Here is an 18,706-nt window from a genome sequence, read left to right on the forward strand (position 1 = left end):
ATGCTGCAGCTTGTGGAACATGACTGCCAGATTGCTGTCCTTCTTGAGCATCCCCTGTCTCTGCATTCACGCTACTCCCTTCCTCTAGCTGAGTGTCATCATCAGAGCCTACAAAACACTGGGCATCCTCCTGGAGCATGTACCCAACACTGTGCTCAAAGAGTTCAGGAGACTCCTCAGGAGGACGTGGTGGGTCTAGGTAAGGAGTCACTGATGATGACATTGAGACAAGGGAAGACGATGCGTTGGCAGCTGCTTTGCTAGTACCCTGAGACTGGGTGAGAGAGGATGAGGAGGATGAAGAGGGCTTGGTCATCCACTCTACCAAGTCGTTGGCATGTTGCGGTTCAACATGTCCAGCTGCCGAAAAGAAGGACAAGCATGTCCCATGGCCACGTGCTGATGACAATGCACTGCGTCCACGACCAGCACTGTTGTCTCTAGACACATAGCCTGCTTGCCCTCTTTTATCAGCTCACGCCTGTCTGCCTCTCCTTGCTGGCCTTCCAGACATGGTAATGGCCTGAAGGGAGTTGGGTAAAACAGCAGTTGGGTAGTGTATATTGTGCTGGAGGCATACAACACCCACTAACTCCTGCAGATGCCTTTATTATAGAACACCAGAGATAAAGGGGTATACTGTAATGGAGTCACACAACACCCACTAAGCCCTGCAGATGGCTCTATTAGAGAACAGCAATAAAGGGTAGATACAGGTGTATATTGTGCTGGAGGCACACAACACCCACTAGCTCCTGCAGATGCCTTTATTATAGAACACCAGAGATAAAGGGGTATACTGTAATGGAGTCACACAACACCCACTAAGCCCTGCAGATGGCTCTATTAGAGAACAGCAATAAAGGGTAGATACAGGTGTATATTGTGCTGGAGGCACAAAACACCCACTAACTCCTGCAGATGCCTTTATTATAGAACACCAGAGATAAAGGGGTATATACAGATGTATACTGTGCTGTGCTGGAGGCACACACAACTTCCAATAACTCCTGCAGATGGTAAGTGGGCTCAAATAGAGAAGAGCTATGTAGGTGGATATAGCGGTGTGTACTGGGTACAGAGCACGCAGACAGCACGCACAAGCTCCTAACACTACTGACTGCAAGCTCTATTATAAAAGATAGATCACTAGCTATATAGGTGAGGTGAATATAGTGGTGTATACTGCGGTCAGGGCACGCAGACAACAACCACTACAGAAGAGCAAGATCGAAAAAATCGGCCGATAATGATCGGTGTGTACTGTGTTGAAGGTACACAGAACACCCACTAACTGCTTCAGACGCCAACACACTACACAAGGCTGCCGCGCTGGCGGCCTTATATAGTGTGGGGCATGCACTACACAGCCTGAGCTATGATTGGCCACAGGCATCCTGCCTGTGGCCAATAATGACTCTCCTCGCTGCTGGCGCTGTGATTGTCCAAGCATGCGAGGTCACAGTGCATGCTTGGCCAATCATGAACCAGCAATGTACTGTGATGGGGCCGTGAGCGCCACACGAATTTGGCGCGAACGGCCCATAACGTTCGGAATTCGCCGAACGGGCGAACAGCCGATGTTCGCGTCGAACGTATGTTCGACTCAAACACGAAGCTCATCCCTAGTAACAGGTAATCAAACAGGAGCAAGAAACACAGGATACAGAACTGATGATAATCCAGCCATTTATGAGAGAAATTGGAATCCTTATATAAGCCAGCAAAACACTGAATTAATAATTAAGAAAATTAGGCAATGACAGACCTCTCCGTGTGAGAGGCAACTGTAGCATGGAAATAGCCAGACGTGGGGGTCTCCCATTCCACATGAGGGAAGATATAATGCCATTAGATTCATCAAAAAAGTAAGCTGAGGGTAGCAGAGGAGAGTTACGAAAAAAGTATAGGAATTTAGGTAAATATACCATCTTTACTAAAGAGGGAGGAGGTTTCTGGCAGTTTTGGAGGCATTGAAGCAGAGGAAGACATACGTCAAACAGTAAGAGATGGTTCTCCATCCCCAGGACCCTTGGAAGTAGTAGGTGTCTGGGAGGAGGCAGTTCCAGATACTGTAATCCTCAGTGACCTAGAGAAGTCTGCTTCTCATGCCATCGCAAATTTGGGCTCATGGGATCCCTCATGCTTCAAAGCCTGCAAAAGGACTGAAGAATACGTGGCATAAAGGAGAAGGATCACTATTGGTTGGCAACCCTCCTTGACGAGAGTTACAAGGGAAAAGTCTCAGAACTCATCCTATCTCCACAGAGAGAGCAGAAGATGAAATCTCTTGAAGACACATTAAAAAGTATTTTATCTAATGCTTTTCCTGACTCTGGTAGGTTAAAGTGTCAAGGAAAACATATTTTTGAGGCTTCTGTTGGTCAAGAGAGGAGCAGTGAAGAAGGTGGCCACCTAAGTGATGCATTTCACAATTTTTTTTGTATCCACCACCCAGAGCTATCAGCTTCCACATCCCATCAGCATCACATGGTGGATGATTATCTAGGGGTGAATACATGGATGGAGAGCTTTCCAGTCGAAGATCCACTGGCTTACTGGGTCATAAGAATAGACCACTGGCCAGAAATTGCCTAGTATGCAATCGAGCTGCTGGGCAGCCCTGCATCCACCGTGCTTTTCAATTGGACATTTAGTGCTGATGAAGGTTTTGTTACCGGTAATAGAACGTGTTTGTCCACAGACTTCGTGGACCATCTGACATTTATCAAAATGAATTAGTCCTGGATTACCAGCAGCTATGAAGCCCCTCATGCCGATATTGCTGATTAAGTGTTTTTAGGATGTGGAATCTCTGCAGATCCTTTACGTCTCCCCTTTGAGACAGAGAAAGAGGCTGAAGACACAGATCCCCCAGTCCCTTTCTCGGCATTGAAAATGAATGGACAGAAGACAGAGGCTCCCATCCATTCATAACCTGAAGCTGAGTAACACACAGATTACTCTGCTCAGTTATTACAGGACATAGAGAGCGTTCGGTAGCGATCACTCTCTATTTACAATTCATAAAAGGAAGGAGCCTGTAAATTACATATTTACCTGCTCCTTCCTCCACTCTCCATCCTGACACACCCCCCGCAGCTGTCGCGAGAGGAGGGAGCCAGTTGTGTGTGTGGGGAATGAGTGGGGACGGAGGAGGACGGGGGCAGAGAACATGATGGCTGGAGGAGGAGGATACAGCCATCAGAGGAGGAGGACGGGGGTCTGGAGAATACGGGGCTGGAGAAGAAGGACACGGCTGACATTGGGGGGGGGTGATCGGTGTGGCAGAGGGACAATTGGCGAACACCAATCTCCCTGTATGGGATTCCAGCTGAAGGGAGAGAAGGAGAAGCAGCTGTCTGAAAAGCCATGCAGGGAGATCATAGCTTGCAACTGCCCCCCCGCCACACACCGATTATCTTTCCGATCAAGGAACAATCATCCATGTGTGCAGTGTGGTCCCCCCCTTTTGGGAGCCCATGTACAGTGAACACTCTGCACACATGGATGATGTGCCACTGATTACATGGTAAATCTTGGCAGATGTTCCAACTGGAGCTTAACAAAGAATAACTCCTAAAACATAAATGAACAGAAAATCTGATCATTCCGAATGTGGTGACATTCGTTGTGTACTATGGAACTACGTAGAAGCTAGTAGCCAATAGCATTGGTCTCATAATTTGATCTGAGCCTGCGTGGCACTTTGTCCGTCGGAATTCCCTACACACGATCGGAAAAAGTCAGATTTTGTTGTCGAAAAATTTGAGATCCAGCTCTCAAAATTTTTCCGTAGGAAATTCCGATGGAAAAAGTCAGATGGAGCCCACACACGGGCGGATTTTCCCGACAAGATGGTCCGATCGGACATTTTCCGTTGGAATATCCAACCGTGTGTACGGGGCATTAGAATATTGACAAGAAAAGTAAATTCAAAACAGGTCAGTGTAATATTTTTACAGGCAGATATATTGGTGAGGGAGGCTCCAGAGGAGGGGGGATTGGGATAGGATAAGGGCGGAAAGGAAGTAGGGGGGGAACAGGAGTACCATCATATTGATCCAGTGAAGTTCATTTCATCAAGGAACATTCAACAAGAACATTATACTTGTACAGTACATCTAGAATGTGATATCCAAGAAGACCACTTGAAAAGAAACTTGTCCATGGCTACATTTTTCCTAATTACTATTCACTCCATCTCACATTGGAGATTGAGGTCTGCAAGTGTAGACGCCAGGGAGGGGTGTTCTGTAGTTCTCTAGTATCTAGCAATATTTACTTTTGCTGCAAGTAGGAGATGTATTATTACTCATGACCTGGGAGGACATTTTTCTATACCCAAGTGGAGTAAGGCTAACGATTGGGTGGGTGCTCAAGAGATCTGTGATATAGAGGAAATTAAGGAAAAGATTTTCCTCCAGAAGGAGCTAAGGGATCTGCAAAACCAAAGAAGATGTGCAATAGTACCTATATTGATGCAGGTCCTTCAGCAAGTAGGGGGAGAGTTCTGGTAAATTTTTGATTATCTGTAGGGTGTTAGGTACCACCTGTGTAGGGTTTTTTGATAGGTTTCCCAATGATTGGAGCAATGGGATGCTGCAGATGTGTATTTGAAGGCATTCTGCCACATGGTAGGGGTTGTACTGAGATTAAATTCTGCTTCCCATTTCGATAAAGTATTTAAGTTGGAAGTAGGGTCACCAGTCATTTAAAGCTGTATATATTGTGGATATTCCATGCTTTGGGTATGTGGGCTGGGAGTAGAGTCTGTTTAGTGTTTTGGGGGTTGAGACTACATGGGGGAGTTTAGAAACTTAAAGGAAGTGGCTGATCCTTACATGAGTATATGCTTCAGAGTCTGGGAGAGGAAATTTGTTTTGGAGGTCATTGAAGGTATTTAAGGGCTGTTGAGACTTGAGATCTAGTAGGGAGTTGATTCCACATGTGTGCCAGTGCTGGAGGCTAAGATTCGTAATTTTACCTGCTAGTCATCTAAGAGGGATGGGGTGGGCATGTCAGGGTTGGTTGGGTGGTGTGTTCCGTGTGTACTTCTTCCAAGCCAGTAATGATGCTCTAGATGATGGGGAGGAGGGTGTTGTAGGTAACGAGGAACCTGCAGTGGTGAGGAGAAGGGTGTCCAGCAGATTGTAAGTTGTGGGATGTGGGGATTCCACAGTTGACCAAGTTTTGTTGGAGGATGGGTGCCACTAGTAGTATAATTGGTCCAAGATAGAGGCATAGTAGTAGATACGGATGTGAAGAATCCCTACCCCGCCCTGGTTATGGTGTCTTACTAATATGTGGTGAGCGCATCTAGGTGGCTTTTTATTCCATATGAATTTTGTAATCTGTCATGTATGGAGTAAAAAAAGCTTGGGGAACTGGCAATACTACTTTGCGAACTAGGTATATGAGTTTGGCCAAAATGATCATCTTGAATGAGACCATTCTCCCCGGGCTGGATAGTCCAGAAACTCGCAATTGATGGAGTATTTGGGGAAGTTGTTTTTTGAAGGCTCTATAGTTTGTCGTCTAGCTGGTTTGGGAGTGGAGAAAGTTTAATTCACAGGAATGGGACAGCTTGGTCAGTCCAGGTAAAGGGGAGACTCTTTTTAGTAGAGATTTGTGTTTGTTGGAGAGATTCAATGGGAGGATTAGGAGACCCCACTATATTAATTAACTACATTCTAGCACCTATCTAGGCGGGTGCTACATATAATAAACACCCCCAAAAAATGAATACCCCAAAATACTGACCCCTGATTGCAGAGGTAGGCAACCTTAAAGAGGTGGAGATCTACCTGAACAACATGGGAGAAGTCAAAGATCACCAGGCAGTGTCGTCCAGTGTCTCCTCCTCACACCCGATTCAAACCTCTAATTGCTGTGCTACTGTATCGCAATTGTGTGCATATCGCTTCCTTACCACCTGTCAGACACACTCAAATCACTTTTGGTGGGTGCTACCGCCTGCCAACAGCAACCTATTTAAGTAAACAGGGCCACTCCGCAAGCACCATGTAACTGCATGCTTCTGTGGGGTCCAAGGGGTTAAAGCAGGTGGTGAGAAAGCAACACAACGCTGCCTGCTTTAACCCTTTGTTTGCTGTTTTGCACAAGGTTGTAGGACCCTTACAGAGCAGCCTCATTCACTTAAATGGGTCATGCTTGGCAGGTGCTACACCCATCAACCATAGCAGGGCTTATAACGTTTGCTACGGCTGTGATATGTGTACACTCCTGTCAAATGCAGGGAAAGGGGGCGTGGTTGGAGCAGTAAAAACACATCTTAGCTTTAAGGTTTTACCACCCCCCAAACTACAAATGTAAATTAACCCTTAGTGTTCTGAGCCCCTATAAGGCTGCTTTCACACTGATGTGCTGCAGTTAACCTGCACCATGGGTACAGCGCAATGCATCTGCAACTCTCCAGAGTTTGCTGCACTTTGCCATAGACTTCTTTTATATCCTGCAGGTGTGGGACACTTTCTGAAAGCGTATAAAAACCTCCTGCATTCAGAAATGCACCACACACTCAAGATATAATAGAAGCCTATGGATAAGTGAAGCAAACCCGCAGGATATAATAGAAGTCTATGGCTAAGTGCAGCAAACCCCCAGGAAAGCTTCAGGTACACTGCACTGCACCCGCGGTGTGGGTAAACCGCAGCACATCACTGTGAAAGCAGCCCTATACTAAAATGCTTGGTGTATTGCTTCACATTGACCTGAACATCTCTTCCTTCTGCTGCTGGCACCACTCTGGAGACCACTAGCTGGGATTAGAGGTGGAGTGCAGTCGGTGTCACTTGGCATGGGGCAGGAGCCGACACTACAGAGGAGACATCGGATTATGCGGCTCTTGGTCCTTACTTACTGCTCCTCCAACTTTATAAGGCGTCCCTTACTGCTCTGAAATGGCGGGTCAGCAAACCCAAACCCCGATCCACCAGTCACTTGTCCGCAATCTACAGGTTGCTGAGGACCCCCCCCCCCCCACCTGATTGGATATCAAACCTGAAGAATTCAACTTGAACCCATGGTGAAGGCAAAGCCAAACCTCAGTTGTAACACTTTTGAAAAGCCTCATGAAATATGATGGATCTTTAAAATATAATAATAATAATAATAATATTAATAATAATATCTGATTTCAGGTTCCGGTATCTCGATGTTCGGATCCCTGTATTCCCGGCACCAGAAAAAAGTTTGGATCTTCAATTCATAAATGTTGCTATGAGTGTGTCTCATGTCCAGAAGGAGAGATCTCCAACATTTCTGGTAAGGTTTGTATTTGTCTTTATGAAGTACTGTACATCTCTGTCATCCCCGTGTTTTATCCTTTTATAGAGCGATTCCGGCACTCCTCTCCTACATGGAAAAATCAACTAATTACTCAAAACTCCCAAACATTTTATTTGTTTTTTTGTTTTTTTAAGAAGGATAGAAATGTCAAAATAGCAAAAGCAGGTCATGCAGGGAGAGGAGGGAGAACATCGCAAAAAGAAAAAAAAAGGGGGGGGAAGGAGAGGGAAGGGGTCAGGGTGGGAGAAGGTCGAGTGGGAACCGCCGCTGATGCCCCCTGGAAGGGCCATTCCCCACCCCATCCCCCCGGCCGGTAAGAGCCCACAGTTAGGAGCAGAATTCATGTGTCTTCAATTATGATACATATTGATGAAAGCATTCAGAGGTCGTGAAGTGGATCCAGCACAACCAGGTGACTGAGAATTTGTGTGTTCTTTCCTGTGAAATGTGGATCATTTCCTCCATTTCTTTTATTTTGGATATTCTCCTAGCGTTCTCCAGCGTTCACCATATGCATAGCCAATGACTTAGGCGGCGTACACACGGGCGGACTGTCTGCCGAAACTAAGTTCGTCAAACAGTCCGCTCAAACTTTTGAATGAACGAACTTGCCCACACACGGCACTTTTTGAGCAGACAAATACGGCAAACTAAGTTCGTCGTACTAAGTCCGCGCAACTTTTGAAATGAACAGACTCCCCACACACGAGGGGACAGTCCGCTCATTTCGAGCGTGTGTCAAGGTAGGCGGGGCCCGCGACGGAGACGTCGCGGGCTCCGCCGCCTGGAATGGACTTAAAGGGGAACCCCAACGCCGAAAAATTCGGCGTGGGGGTCCCCCCAAAGTCCACAACAGACCCTTGTCCGAGCACGCTACCCGGCCGGCCAGGAAAGGGGGGTGAGCGAGCGCGCCCCCCCTCCTGAGCCATACCAGGCCGCGTGCCCTCAACATGGGGGGTGCCTTGGGGAAGGGGGGGCCGCGCGGCCCCCCCACCCCAAAGCACCTTGTCCCCATGTTGATGAGGACAAGGGCCTCTTCCCGACAACCCTGGCCGTTGGTTGTCGGGGTCTGCGGGCGGGGGGCTTATTGGAATCCAGGAGCCCCCTTTAATAAGGGGGCCCCCGGATACCGGCCCCCCACCCTATGTGAATGAGTATGGGGTACAATGTACCCCTACCCATTCACCTGTAAAATAAAAGTACCCAAAAAAAAAACACAACACACGAGATAAAATATTTTATTGCACAGCTCCGGGGGTCTTCCGTCTTCGGGGGTCTTCTCGCCGGACTCCTCCGCTATCTTCTTGTAGCTCTTTTGCTAGCGGAGGAGTCCAGCTTTCTTTCTCCCCGCCGCCGGCCTCTTCTCCCGACTTCGGGGGTCTTGTCCCCCTCTTCGGTTCTTCTGCCGGGCCACCGCGCCTTCTTATAGCTCTTTTAGAGGCGGTGGCCCGGTCTTCTGTCGCCGCTGTCGCCGCCGCCTTCCGTTCTTCTTCTTCTCCAGGAGATGTTGACATGTCGCTCTTTCCGGCCGGAATGCCAGAGCCGCGCTGCACGGCCACTTATATAGTGACAATGGGGCGGTGTCACATGGTATATGTCACATGGGTTGGTCACATGGTGACCCGGCCCCCTTACGATGTCATAGTCCCCATGTGACATCAACCCATGTGACCAACCCATGTGACATATACCATGTGACACCGCCCCATTGTCACTATATAAGTGGCCGCGCAGCGCGGCTCTGGCATTCCGGCCGGAGAGAGCGACGTGTCAACATCTCCTGGAGAAGAAGAAAAAGAAGAAGAAGAAGAAGAACGGAAGGCGGCGGCGACAGCGGCGACAGAAGACCGGGCCACCGCCTCTAAAAGCTATAAGAGGCGTGGTGGCCCGGCAGAAGAACAGAAGAGGGGGACAAGACCCCCGAAGTCGGGAGAAGAGGCCGGCGGCGGGGAGGAAGAAAGCCGGACTCCTCCGCTAGCAAAAGAGCTACAAGAAGATAGCGGAGGAGTCCGGCGAGAAGACCCCCGAAGACGGAAGACCCCCGGAGCTGTGCAATAAAATATTTTATCTCGTGTGTTTTTTTTTGGGTACTTTTATTTTACAGGTGAATGGGTAGGGGTACATTGTACCCCATACTCATTCACATAGGGTGGGGGGGCCGGTATCCGGGGGCCCCCTTATTAAAGGGGGCTCCTGGATTCCAATAAGCCCCCCGCCTGCAGACCCCGACAAGCAACGGCTAGGGTTGTCGGGAAGAGGCCCTTGTCCTCATCAACATGGGGACAAGGTGCTTTGGGGTGGGGGGGCCGCGCGGCCCCCCTTCCCCAAGGCACCCCCCATGTTGAGGGCACGCGGCCTGGTACGGCTCAGGAGGGGGGGCGCGCTCGCTCACCCCCCTTTCCTGGCCGGCCGGGTAGCGTGCTCGGACAAGGGTCTGTTGTGGACTTTGGGGGGACCCTCACGCCGATTTTTTTCGGCGTTGGGGTTTCCCTTTAAGTCCATTCCAGGCGGCGGAGCCCGCGACGTCTCCGTCGCGGGCCCCGCCTACCTGGAGACGTGCTCGAAATGAGCAGACTTTTCTCCGGGCGGGAACAGTCCGCTCATTTCAAAAGTACAGCGGACTGGCACACACACGGGCGGACTGTCCGCTGAAACAAAGTTTCAGCGAACAGTTTTACGGAAATTCCGTAAGACTTTGTTTGTCAAACAGTCCGCTGAAACTGTCCGCTCAAGCCCACACACGAGCGGACTGTCCGCTGAAACACTGTTCAGCGGACAAAGTTGGGCGAACAGTCCGCCCGTGTGTACGCGGCCTTATAGTATTTTTTTCTTTGACAAAGACGTGTGATGCAGGAGAAATTGTACAGGGGTGTAATCCAAGGTATATGTGGTGACATGTGAAATAATTTCGCTAACCTCTCTCCAAATGAGTTGAAGGTGCTCGCAGGCCCAACAGACATGGAGCATAGTTTCTTCTTGTCTTCCGCACCTCCAACAGGTGTTGGGGATGGAGGGGGAACATTTATGGAGCCTTGAGGGGGTCCTGTACCATCTTGTGGCAATTTTGTAACTATTTTCCTGGATGGCTACATTTAGGGAGCACTTGTGGGGTCGATGAGGATGAGAGAAGAGCATAGAGGGTGGATATTAGGTGCCTTTGCATTGTTTTTTGGTGACAAAGGGATTCGAAGGGGGTGAGTTGTCTGGTCCAACAGGACTGGTGTGAGTGGATCGAGAGAAATTTATGAATTTGCCTATATGACCAAAAGGAGAAAGAAGCAGTTTTAGAGATATTTACCAGGTTCTCGAAGGTAAGAGGGGTTCCTTTCGAGAAAAAGTGGATAGCTAGGACATCATCTTGTGGCCACTCATGGAGAAAAAAGGAGCGAGAGTCCCCCAGGGGAAAAGCTGGGTTCTCTCTTAGAGAAGTTAAAGGACCTGGCACTGAGGTATACAACCCGGACCCCATCGATCCACGAAAGGCCAAAAGGGAAGGATAGATTAGAGGATGTGTGACTGTCGCCTGTGGCCAGTTTTGCGATCTAACCAGGGCAGTAAATGTAAAGAGCCTGGTGCAAGAGATTTTTCCAGCGACACCCAGGTCTTTCTGGTGGTGTGTACGTTCCAGTCCACTATCCTAGTGAGATGACACGCCAGGTAATATTTAAATAGGTCTGGCAGGCCTATGCCTCCCTCCTTTTTCAGAAGCGTAAGACGAGAGTACTTTATGTGAGGTGGGGAGTTTTTCCAGATAAAAGCAGAACAGGCTTTGCGATAGGTAGAGAAAAAAGCTGGGGTGAGGTGGATGGGGATAGTTGCATAAGGTAACGTAGTCTCGGAAGAATGATAATTTTAATCAGTGCAGAACGACCAAACCAGCAAACATTCAAGCCCATCCACTCCTTGAAATGAGTCTGAATTCTGGAAAGGGCTATGTGAAAGTTAGGCCGCGTACACACGGGCGGACTGTTCACTCAACTTTGTCCGCTGAACAGTGTTTGAGCGGACAGTCCGCCCGTGTGTAGGCCAGTCCGCTGTACTTTCGAAATGAGCGAACTGTTCCCGTCCGGAGGAAAGTCTGCTCATTTCGAGCGCGTCTCCAGGTAGGCGGGGCCCGCGAAGGAGACGTCGCGGGCCCCGCCGCCTGGTATGGACTTAAAGGGGAACCCCAACGCCGAAAAAAATCGGCGCGGGGGTCCCCCCAAAGTCCACAACAGACCCTTGTCCGAGCACGCTACCCGGCCAGCCAGGAAAGGGGGGCGAGCGAGCGCAGCCCCCCCCTCCTGAGCCGTACCAGGCCGCGTGCCCTCAACATGGGGGGTGCCTTGGGGAAGGGGGGGCCGCGTGGCCCCCCCACCCCAAAGCACCTTGTCCCCATGTTGATGAGGACAAGGGCCTCTTCCCGACAACCCTGGCCGTTGGTTGTCGGGGTCTGCGGGCAGGGGGCTTATCGGAATCCGGGAGCCCCGTTTAATAAGGGGGCCCCCGGATACCGGCCCCCCACCCTATGTGAATGAGTATGGGGTACAATGTACCCCTACCCATTCACCTGTAAAATAAAAGTACCCAAAAAAAACACAACACACGAGATAAAATATTTTATTGCACAGCTCCGGGGGTCTTCCGTCTTCGGGGGTCTTGTCCCCCTCTTCGGTTCTTCTGCCGGGCCACCGCGCCTTCTTATAGCTCTTTTAGAGGCGGTGGCCCGGTCTTCTGTCGCCGCCTTCCGTTCTTCTGCCGGGCCACCGCGCCTTCTTATAGCTCTTTTAGAGGCGGTGGCCCGGTCTTCTGTCGCCGCTGTCGCCTTCCGGTCGCCTTCCGTTCTTCTTCTTCTCCAGGAGATGTTGACACGTCGCTCTCTCCGGCTGGAATTCCAGAGCCGCGCTGCACGGCCACTTATATAGTGACAATGGGGCGGTGTCACATGGTATATGTCACATGGGTTGGTCACATGGGTTGATGTCACATGGGGACTATGACATCGTAAGGGGGCGGGGTCACCATGTGACCAACCCATGTGACATATACCATGTGACACCGCCCCATTGTCACTATATAAGTGGCCGCGCAGCGCGGCTCTGGCATTCCGGCCGGAGAGAGCGACGTGTCAACATCTCCTGGAGAAGAAGAAGAAGAAGAAGAAGAAGAAGAAGAACGGAAGGTGACCGGAAGGCGACCGGAAGGCGACAGCGGCGACAGAAGACCAGGCCACCGCCTCTAAAAGAGCTATAAGAAGGCGCGGTGGCCCGGCAGAAGAACGGAAGGCGGCGACAGAAGACCGGGCCACCGTCTGTAAAAGAGCTATAAGAAGGTGTGGTGGCCTGGCAGAAGAACCGAAGAGGGGGACAAGACCCCCGAAGACGGAAGACCCCCGGAGCTGTGCAATAAAATATTTTATCTCATGTGTTGTGGTTTTTTTTGGGTACTTTTATTTTACAGGTGAATGGGTAGGGGTACATTGTACCCCATACTCATTCACATAGGGTGGGGGGCCGGTATCCGGGGGCCCCCTTATTAAAGGGGGCTCCCGGATTCCGATAAGCCCCCCGCCCGCAGACCCTGACAACCAACGGCCAGGGTTGTCGGGAAGAGGCCCTTGTCCTCATCAACATGGGGACAAGGTGCTTTGGGGTGGGGGGGCCGCGCGGCCCCCCTTCCCCAAGGCACCCCCCATGTTGAGGGCACGCGGCCTGGTACGGCTCAGGAGGGGGGGCGCGCTCGCTCACCCCCCTTTCCTGGCCGGCCGGGTAGCGTGCTCAGACAAGGGTCTGTTGTGGACTTTGGGGGGACCCCCCACGCCGATTTTTTTCGGCGTTGGGGGTTCCCCTTTAAGTCAATTCCAGGTGGCGGAGCCCGCAACGTCTCCGTCGCGGGCCCCGCCTACCTTGACACGCGCTCGAAATGAGCGGACTGTTCCCTCGTGTGTGGGCGAGTCCGTTCATTTCAAAAGTTGCGCGGACTTAGTATGACGAACTAAATCCGCTCAAAAAAAGTGCCGTGTGTGGGCAAGTCTGTTCATTCAAAAGTTTGAGCGGACTGTTTGACGAACTTAGTTTCGGCAGACAGTCCGCCCGTGTGTACGCCGCCTCTGACATATAGAGGTCTGACAGCCGGTCGGTGATTCTGATTGCCAAGTACGTTATCGCCTCCCTCTCCCATCGGAAAGGGAAAGCCTCTTGACAATGAAGAACCTCCCGAGTAGGAAGCGATACATTTAGAGCCTGGGATTTTGAGTAATTGATCTTGAGATTGGCCAAACTACCAAAGAGCTCAAGATCTTTCAATAAATTGAGCAATGACATGCGAGGAGATTTCAGGGACAACAAGATGTCGTCTGCAAAGGCAGCGACCTTAAATTCTCTCCCCTCCACTGTCAGACCCCCAATGTCAGAGTTGTCTTTAATTCTGTTGAGAAGGAGCTCCAGAGTTAAAATATAAATTAGGGGGGACAAAGGACAGCCCTGACGTGTGCCATTACTGATGGAGAAGGCATCCGATAGGTGGCCATTAACCCTCACTTTAGTTGAGGGGTTTGAGTATAAGGTCAGTATGAGTGTGAGAGCATGCGGGGTGCCAGACCTATTGCCCCTAGCACTTCCCGCAAATAATCACAGGCCACTCTATCAAATGCCTTCTCGGCATCGAGAGAGAGGAAGAATTCATGTGTCTTGGAGGATGTGAGCCAGTGGTGGAGGTTCAGGGTATGAATGGTATTTTCCCCGGCCTCCCTACCAGGGACAAAACCCACCTGATCTAAGGAAATAAGCTTGGGAATCAAAGGGAGCAGTCGGTTGGCCAAGATTTTAGCGTAGATTTTAATATCCACATTTAAGAGGGAGATAGGCCTGTATTTTGAAACTTGGGTAGGGTCCTTGCCTTCCTTCAGAATTACAGCTACATGTGCCATAAGCACTCCTTCAGGCAGCACCTGGGAATCAGCGTGTGAATTGAAGGTGAAAAGAAGTCTAGGGGCAAGGGAGTCGAGGAATGACTTATAATACTGGAGTGAAGCCATCTGGGCCTGGACTCTTACCAGTTTTCATCTGTTTAATTGCTAGCTCCAGTTCTCCTAAAGTTAGGGGGGTCTCCATGCCCTGGGCTTGTTGGGAGGATATTGGATTTGGAGAGTATTGTGGGAGAAATTCTTTAATGCGATCTGTGCGTGAGGCCGATGGAGTTAAGCCCGGGTGAGTCTGTTGCAATTTATATAATTTTAAAGTTCTCAATTTTTTTAGCTATATCATCGTTCCTGGACAAGAATGTTCCGTGAGCACTTCGTAAGTGGTGAATTGTAGATGAGGATTTGGAAGCTTGGATTGTGCGAGCCAGAAAGCACCCGTTTTTGTTCCCATGCTCTTAGAAGACTCTTTGACCAAGGATATAGCGTTTCCTAGTTTGTTTGCCTAATTCCTCCAAGAGGAGAGAACGGGAATGTAACAAATCTTGTAGTGTGGACTGCGCGTGCGACTGTTTGTGGGATATTTCTAAGTGTTTCATTTTCCTGATCAGGGAGGAAATGGTTTCTTGGTGGATCCTCTTAGCTTTCCCTGCTACTGTGATAAGCTCACCGCGAATTACACATTTGTGCATTTCCCACAGGGACACAGTGGAGATGTCAGGGGTAGTATTTTCCTCGAAATACAGACGCAGGTGTGTTTTCAAATAGTCTAAGGTCGCTGGGTCAATAAGTAGAGAGGGGTTAAATCTCCAGGTTTTAGTTGTGGTGCAGGACTCGGGTAGGTAAGGGTGATCGTGATGGGGTGATGGTCGGAAAGGAACATTGGTTCTATAGTTGTTTGATTGAGGAGGGGTAAGTCTGATTTGGAAAGAAAGAAATAGTCTATTCTTGAATATTTACCATGCGGTGCTGAGTAAAAAGTATAGTCCCTCTCAGAGGGGAACATAGTGCGCCTGGGCGTCGTGAAGTGTTAAGTTTTGTAATTGCAGTTTAATTTGCCTTACGGGCTTGGTATGGCAAGGAGGAGGTTCCCGAAGAGGAGTCTAAAACCGGGTTCAGCGGAACATTGAAATCTCCTCCCAGTAGAACCAGGCCTGATTGAAAAGAGGAGAGAAGGTTGCAAATGTTCCTAAAAAAGGGAACCTGGCGTTCATTGGGGGAGTATATGTTGGCGAGTGTAATAGGTTTTGAGGCATATGTGCCTTTGATAAAAACAAATCTGCCTTCTGGATCGACAAGGGAGTCAGTCTGGTGGAAGTTGGCATGTCTACAGATTAAGATAGAGACTCCCTTTGTTTTAGCTTCTGGGTTAGTGGCGTGAACTAATGTACGGTAGATGTGATTAGATAGTTTATGGACCACGTCAGAGCGGAAATTAGTTTCCTGAAGGAAAATGAAGTGGGCTTTATGTTTGGTCAGAGAGGTTAAGATTTGAGACCTCTTTTCGGGAAGATTAAGGCACTTCACGTTCAACGACACACGCTTCAAACGACAGGAGTGGAGTGGGCGCCACGTTCTTTCTCATGGCTATTATGCAGCAATTAAGCAGGAAAGAACCTCGGATAGTTTGGTAGATTGATGGGTGTGGAACTCGGTCAGCCGGGGAGGAGAATCAGTGAGGGGGAAAGTGGCCCCTCCTCGGCTCCAGAAGAAGGAGTACGGGGGCAGAGACAAGGTAGGAGGGGTGAAAGGCTCGTGGGAGGGACAGAGACGGGAAAGGAAAAAAAAGAAAAGGGGAGGGGGGGGAGGAGGGGAGAGAGAGAAGAAAATGTGTGAAAGAGTTAAGGGAAGGAGGGTATGGGGTCTAGGGATGTACCAGAGGTGGAGATAGAGATATTATTCCACCTATAGAAGGGGGAGCTGGTGTGTCAGCGAGGGCCCAAATGGGACCGCTGAGTAGGGACAGAAGCGAAAAAAAAACAAAACGTACAACATATAACAAGTGACTTCAACTTTAAACCATTAAACAAGAAGAATAGTGCCTCAAAGACTTATGGAAGCTTTCGGTAACTTTGATAGTCTAAGGGTAACCCTCTGCCTGCAGGTTCCATATTAAGCTAGACTTGAAATACTCCATAACTGATTGGAGTCTGCTCCAGGATGTACAGTGCCTGAAGAGAAAAAAAAAAAAAAGGGGGGGGGGGGGGAAGAAGAAGAGGGGGGGGAGAAAGGGGAGGAAGGGGAGGGGGCAGGAGTGGGAAAGGGGACGGGGAAAGGATGGAGCGAGGGGGGGCAGCAAGGGGGGGGGGGTGTACAGAAGGAAGGGGAGAGGGAGAGAAAGAGAGGCAAAAACTCTTATCTATAGGATTATATGCCCTGCAACAGATCCAGGACACCCATTCCCATCAGTGCAGGTCTACAATTGATCAGTAATGCTGGACTATACCTCCATCATCACCATCACCCTTATTGAACTGAGTGGGAGGGGACATACTTGGTGTATCCAAGAGTTCGAAGTGCTAGAAAAGATCAAAGGAAAGGACCTCGATGACCAACCCTGAGATAGAGCAGATCAAAATAGTTACAGGTGAGTATGAAGGGCAATTACCGATTCTCAGAGGACACTACTTCCTGTAGAAAGTAAATTACCTGGCAGCATTAGTTATAGGAGATGTGCCAATACCTAGTGAAGTATTTAAGGTGCTCTAGACATTACGCAAGCTTTCCTTCAGTGTGATCATTGTACATGTGCAATATTAGGAGTCTAGGGTACATGGTCAGGTCTGTCTGCCGCCCCCCAACTGATGGAGCATTAAAGACAATAGAACAAAAAGAAAACTTCTCCTCTTCCAAAACAGCTGAAATGTAAAGACTGATCAGATCCATTACAGATACTATATTACCAAAAGTATTGGGACACCTGATTCTGATGTGTTTAACCCCTTCAATACCAGAGACACTTTCACCCGCTTTCTGCCCAGGCCAATTTTCAGCTTTCAGCACTCTCACACTTTGAATGACAATCACTCAGACACATTTCGCTTTGTTTCTGTTATAAAATTTTGCAAATAAATGATCCTTCTTCATATATTTAGGGCAATGTATTCTGTTCCATTTCTCTGGTGAAAATTCCCCAAATCAGTGTATATTATCTGTGTGAAAGTTATAGAGTCTACAGACTATGGGATATATTGTATATGTGAGAATCGATCAATCCTGATGTAGTGACGGCCAATCTCATTTCCTGAGGCCCTAAAATGCACTGATTGAAGCTCTGACCCCGATGTTCATTGTGTTTGTATTGTTCTTCCTGCAGACAGTGAAAACTGCATGAAATGTCCTGATGAAGAATGGCCAAATGAGAAGAAGGATCGGTGTGTTCCAAGACTGGTGGAATTTCTCTCCTACACTGATGACACCATTGTTGTAGTATTTTCGGCTGTCTCCATCCTCTGTTGTCTTCTGACTGGTTTAATATTGGGGATATTTATACATTACCAGGACACCCCCATTGTTAAAGCTAATAACCGGAACCTGAGCTATCTTCTCCTGGTCTCCATCATGCTGAGCTTCCTCTGTGTCTTCTTGTTCCTCGGCCATCCAGTAGATGTGACCTGCATGCTCCATGTCTCCTCTTTTGGTGTCATCTTTTCAGTTGCCGTCTCTTCTCTTCTTGCTAAAAGTATCATGGTGTGTATTGCTTTTAAAGCCACCAAACCTGGGAGCCCCTGGAGGAAATGGATGGGAGCCAAACTACCGACTTTTATCATTTGTGTCTTATCACTGGTTCAAGTCTTAATCTGTGTCACTTGGTTGTCTATTTCTCCTCCCTTCCAGGATCGGGACACTCACTCTTATCAGGGGAAGGTCATCATTCAGTGTAATGAGGGTTCAGTTATCGGCTTCTACTCTGTCCTGGGATATATGGGGCTTCTGGCCGCTGTGAGTTTCATTATCGCTTTTTTAGCCAGGACATTACCGGACAGTTTTAATGAAGCCAAGTACATCACCTTCAGCATGCTGGTGTTCTGCAGTGTCTGGATCGCCATGATCCCGGCCTATCTGAGCACCAGAGGGAAATACATGGTGGCTGTGGAGGTTTTTGCTCTAATAGCCTCAAGTTCTGGACTTCTTGGTTGTATATTTTTCCCCAAATGTTACATAATTCTGTTCAGACCTGACCTGAATACAAAAACATGTATCCACTAATAAGTATGGAGCAACGCTGGGTTACCAGCAGCTATAGCATTATCTCTATTATTGGTCATTGTAGTATTTTGCTAATGAATTACATTATTAAATCTGAACATTTCATACTTACCTCTGAGGTGGACGGTGGGTTTAATTTTTGTTCTGCACACTGCTGGGATCAGACATGTTGGGTTTGTTGGAATCCTCGTCTCCTGCGGGTTGTAGTGGTTCCTCCCACCAGCCGTTATATCATTAGAGAAGAGTGTGATCACTTAGTGAGGAGGAACCGCAGAGACCAGAGGGGGA

The 18,706-nt window shown here is 48.9% G+C and overlaps 1 protein-coding gene across 1 annotated transcript in view; it reads left to right on the plus strand.

Moving 5' to 3' along the window:
* Positions 1–18,452, plus strand: part of LOC143926817 (vomeronasal type-2 receptor 26-like) — a 112,288-nt gene extending 93,836 nt beyond the window's left edge. The window contains exons 3-4 of the mRNA XM_077450858.1: positions 7,164–7,287; positions 17,526–18,452. Coding sequence (XP_077306984.1) covers positions 7,164–7,287; positions 17,526–18,418 — 1,017 coding nt within the window. The 3' untranslated portion in view covers positions 18,419–18,452. The remainder of the gene's footprint in view (positions 1–7,163; positions 7,288–17,525) is intronic.
* The last annotated feature ends 254 nt before the right edge of the window (positions 18,453–18,706 follow it).

The sequence above is a fragment of the Lithobates pipiens genome, unplaced genomic scaffold (genome assembly GCF_037356315.1).
Source record: "Lithobates pipiens isolate NorthernLeopardFrog02 unplaced genomic scaffold, aLitPip1_a1.2 Scaffold_23, whole genome shotgun sequence".
NCBI lineage: Eukaryota > Metazoa > Chordata > Amphibia > Anura > Ranidae > Lithobates > Lithobates pipiens.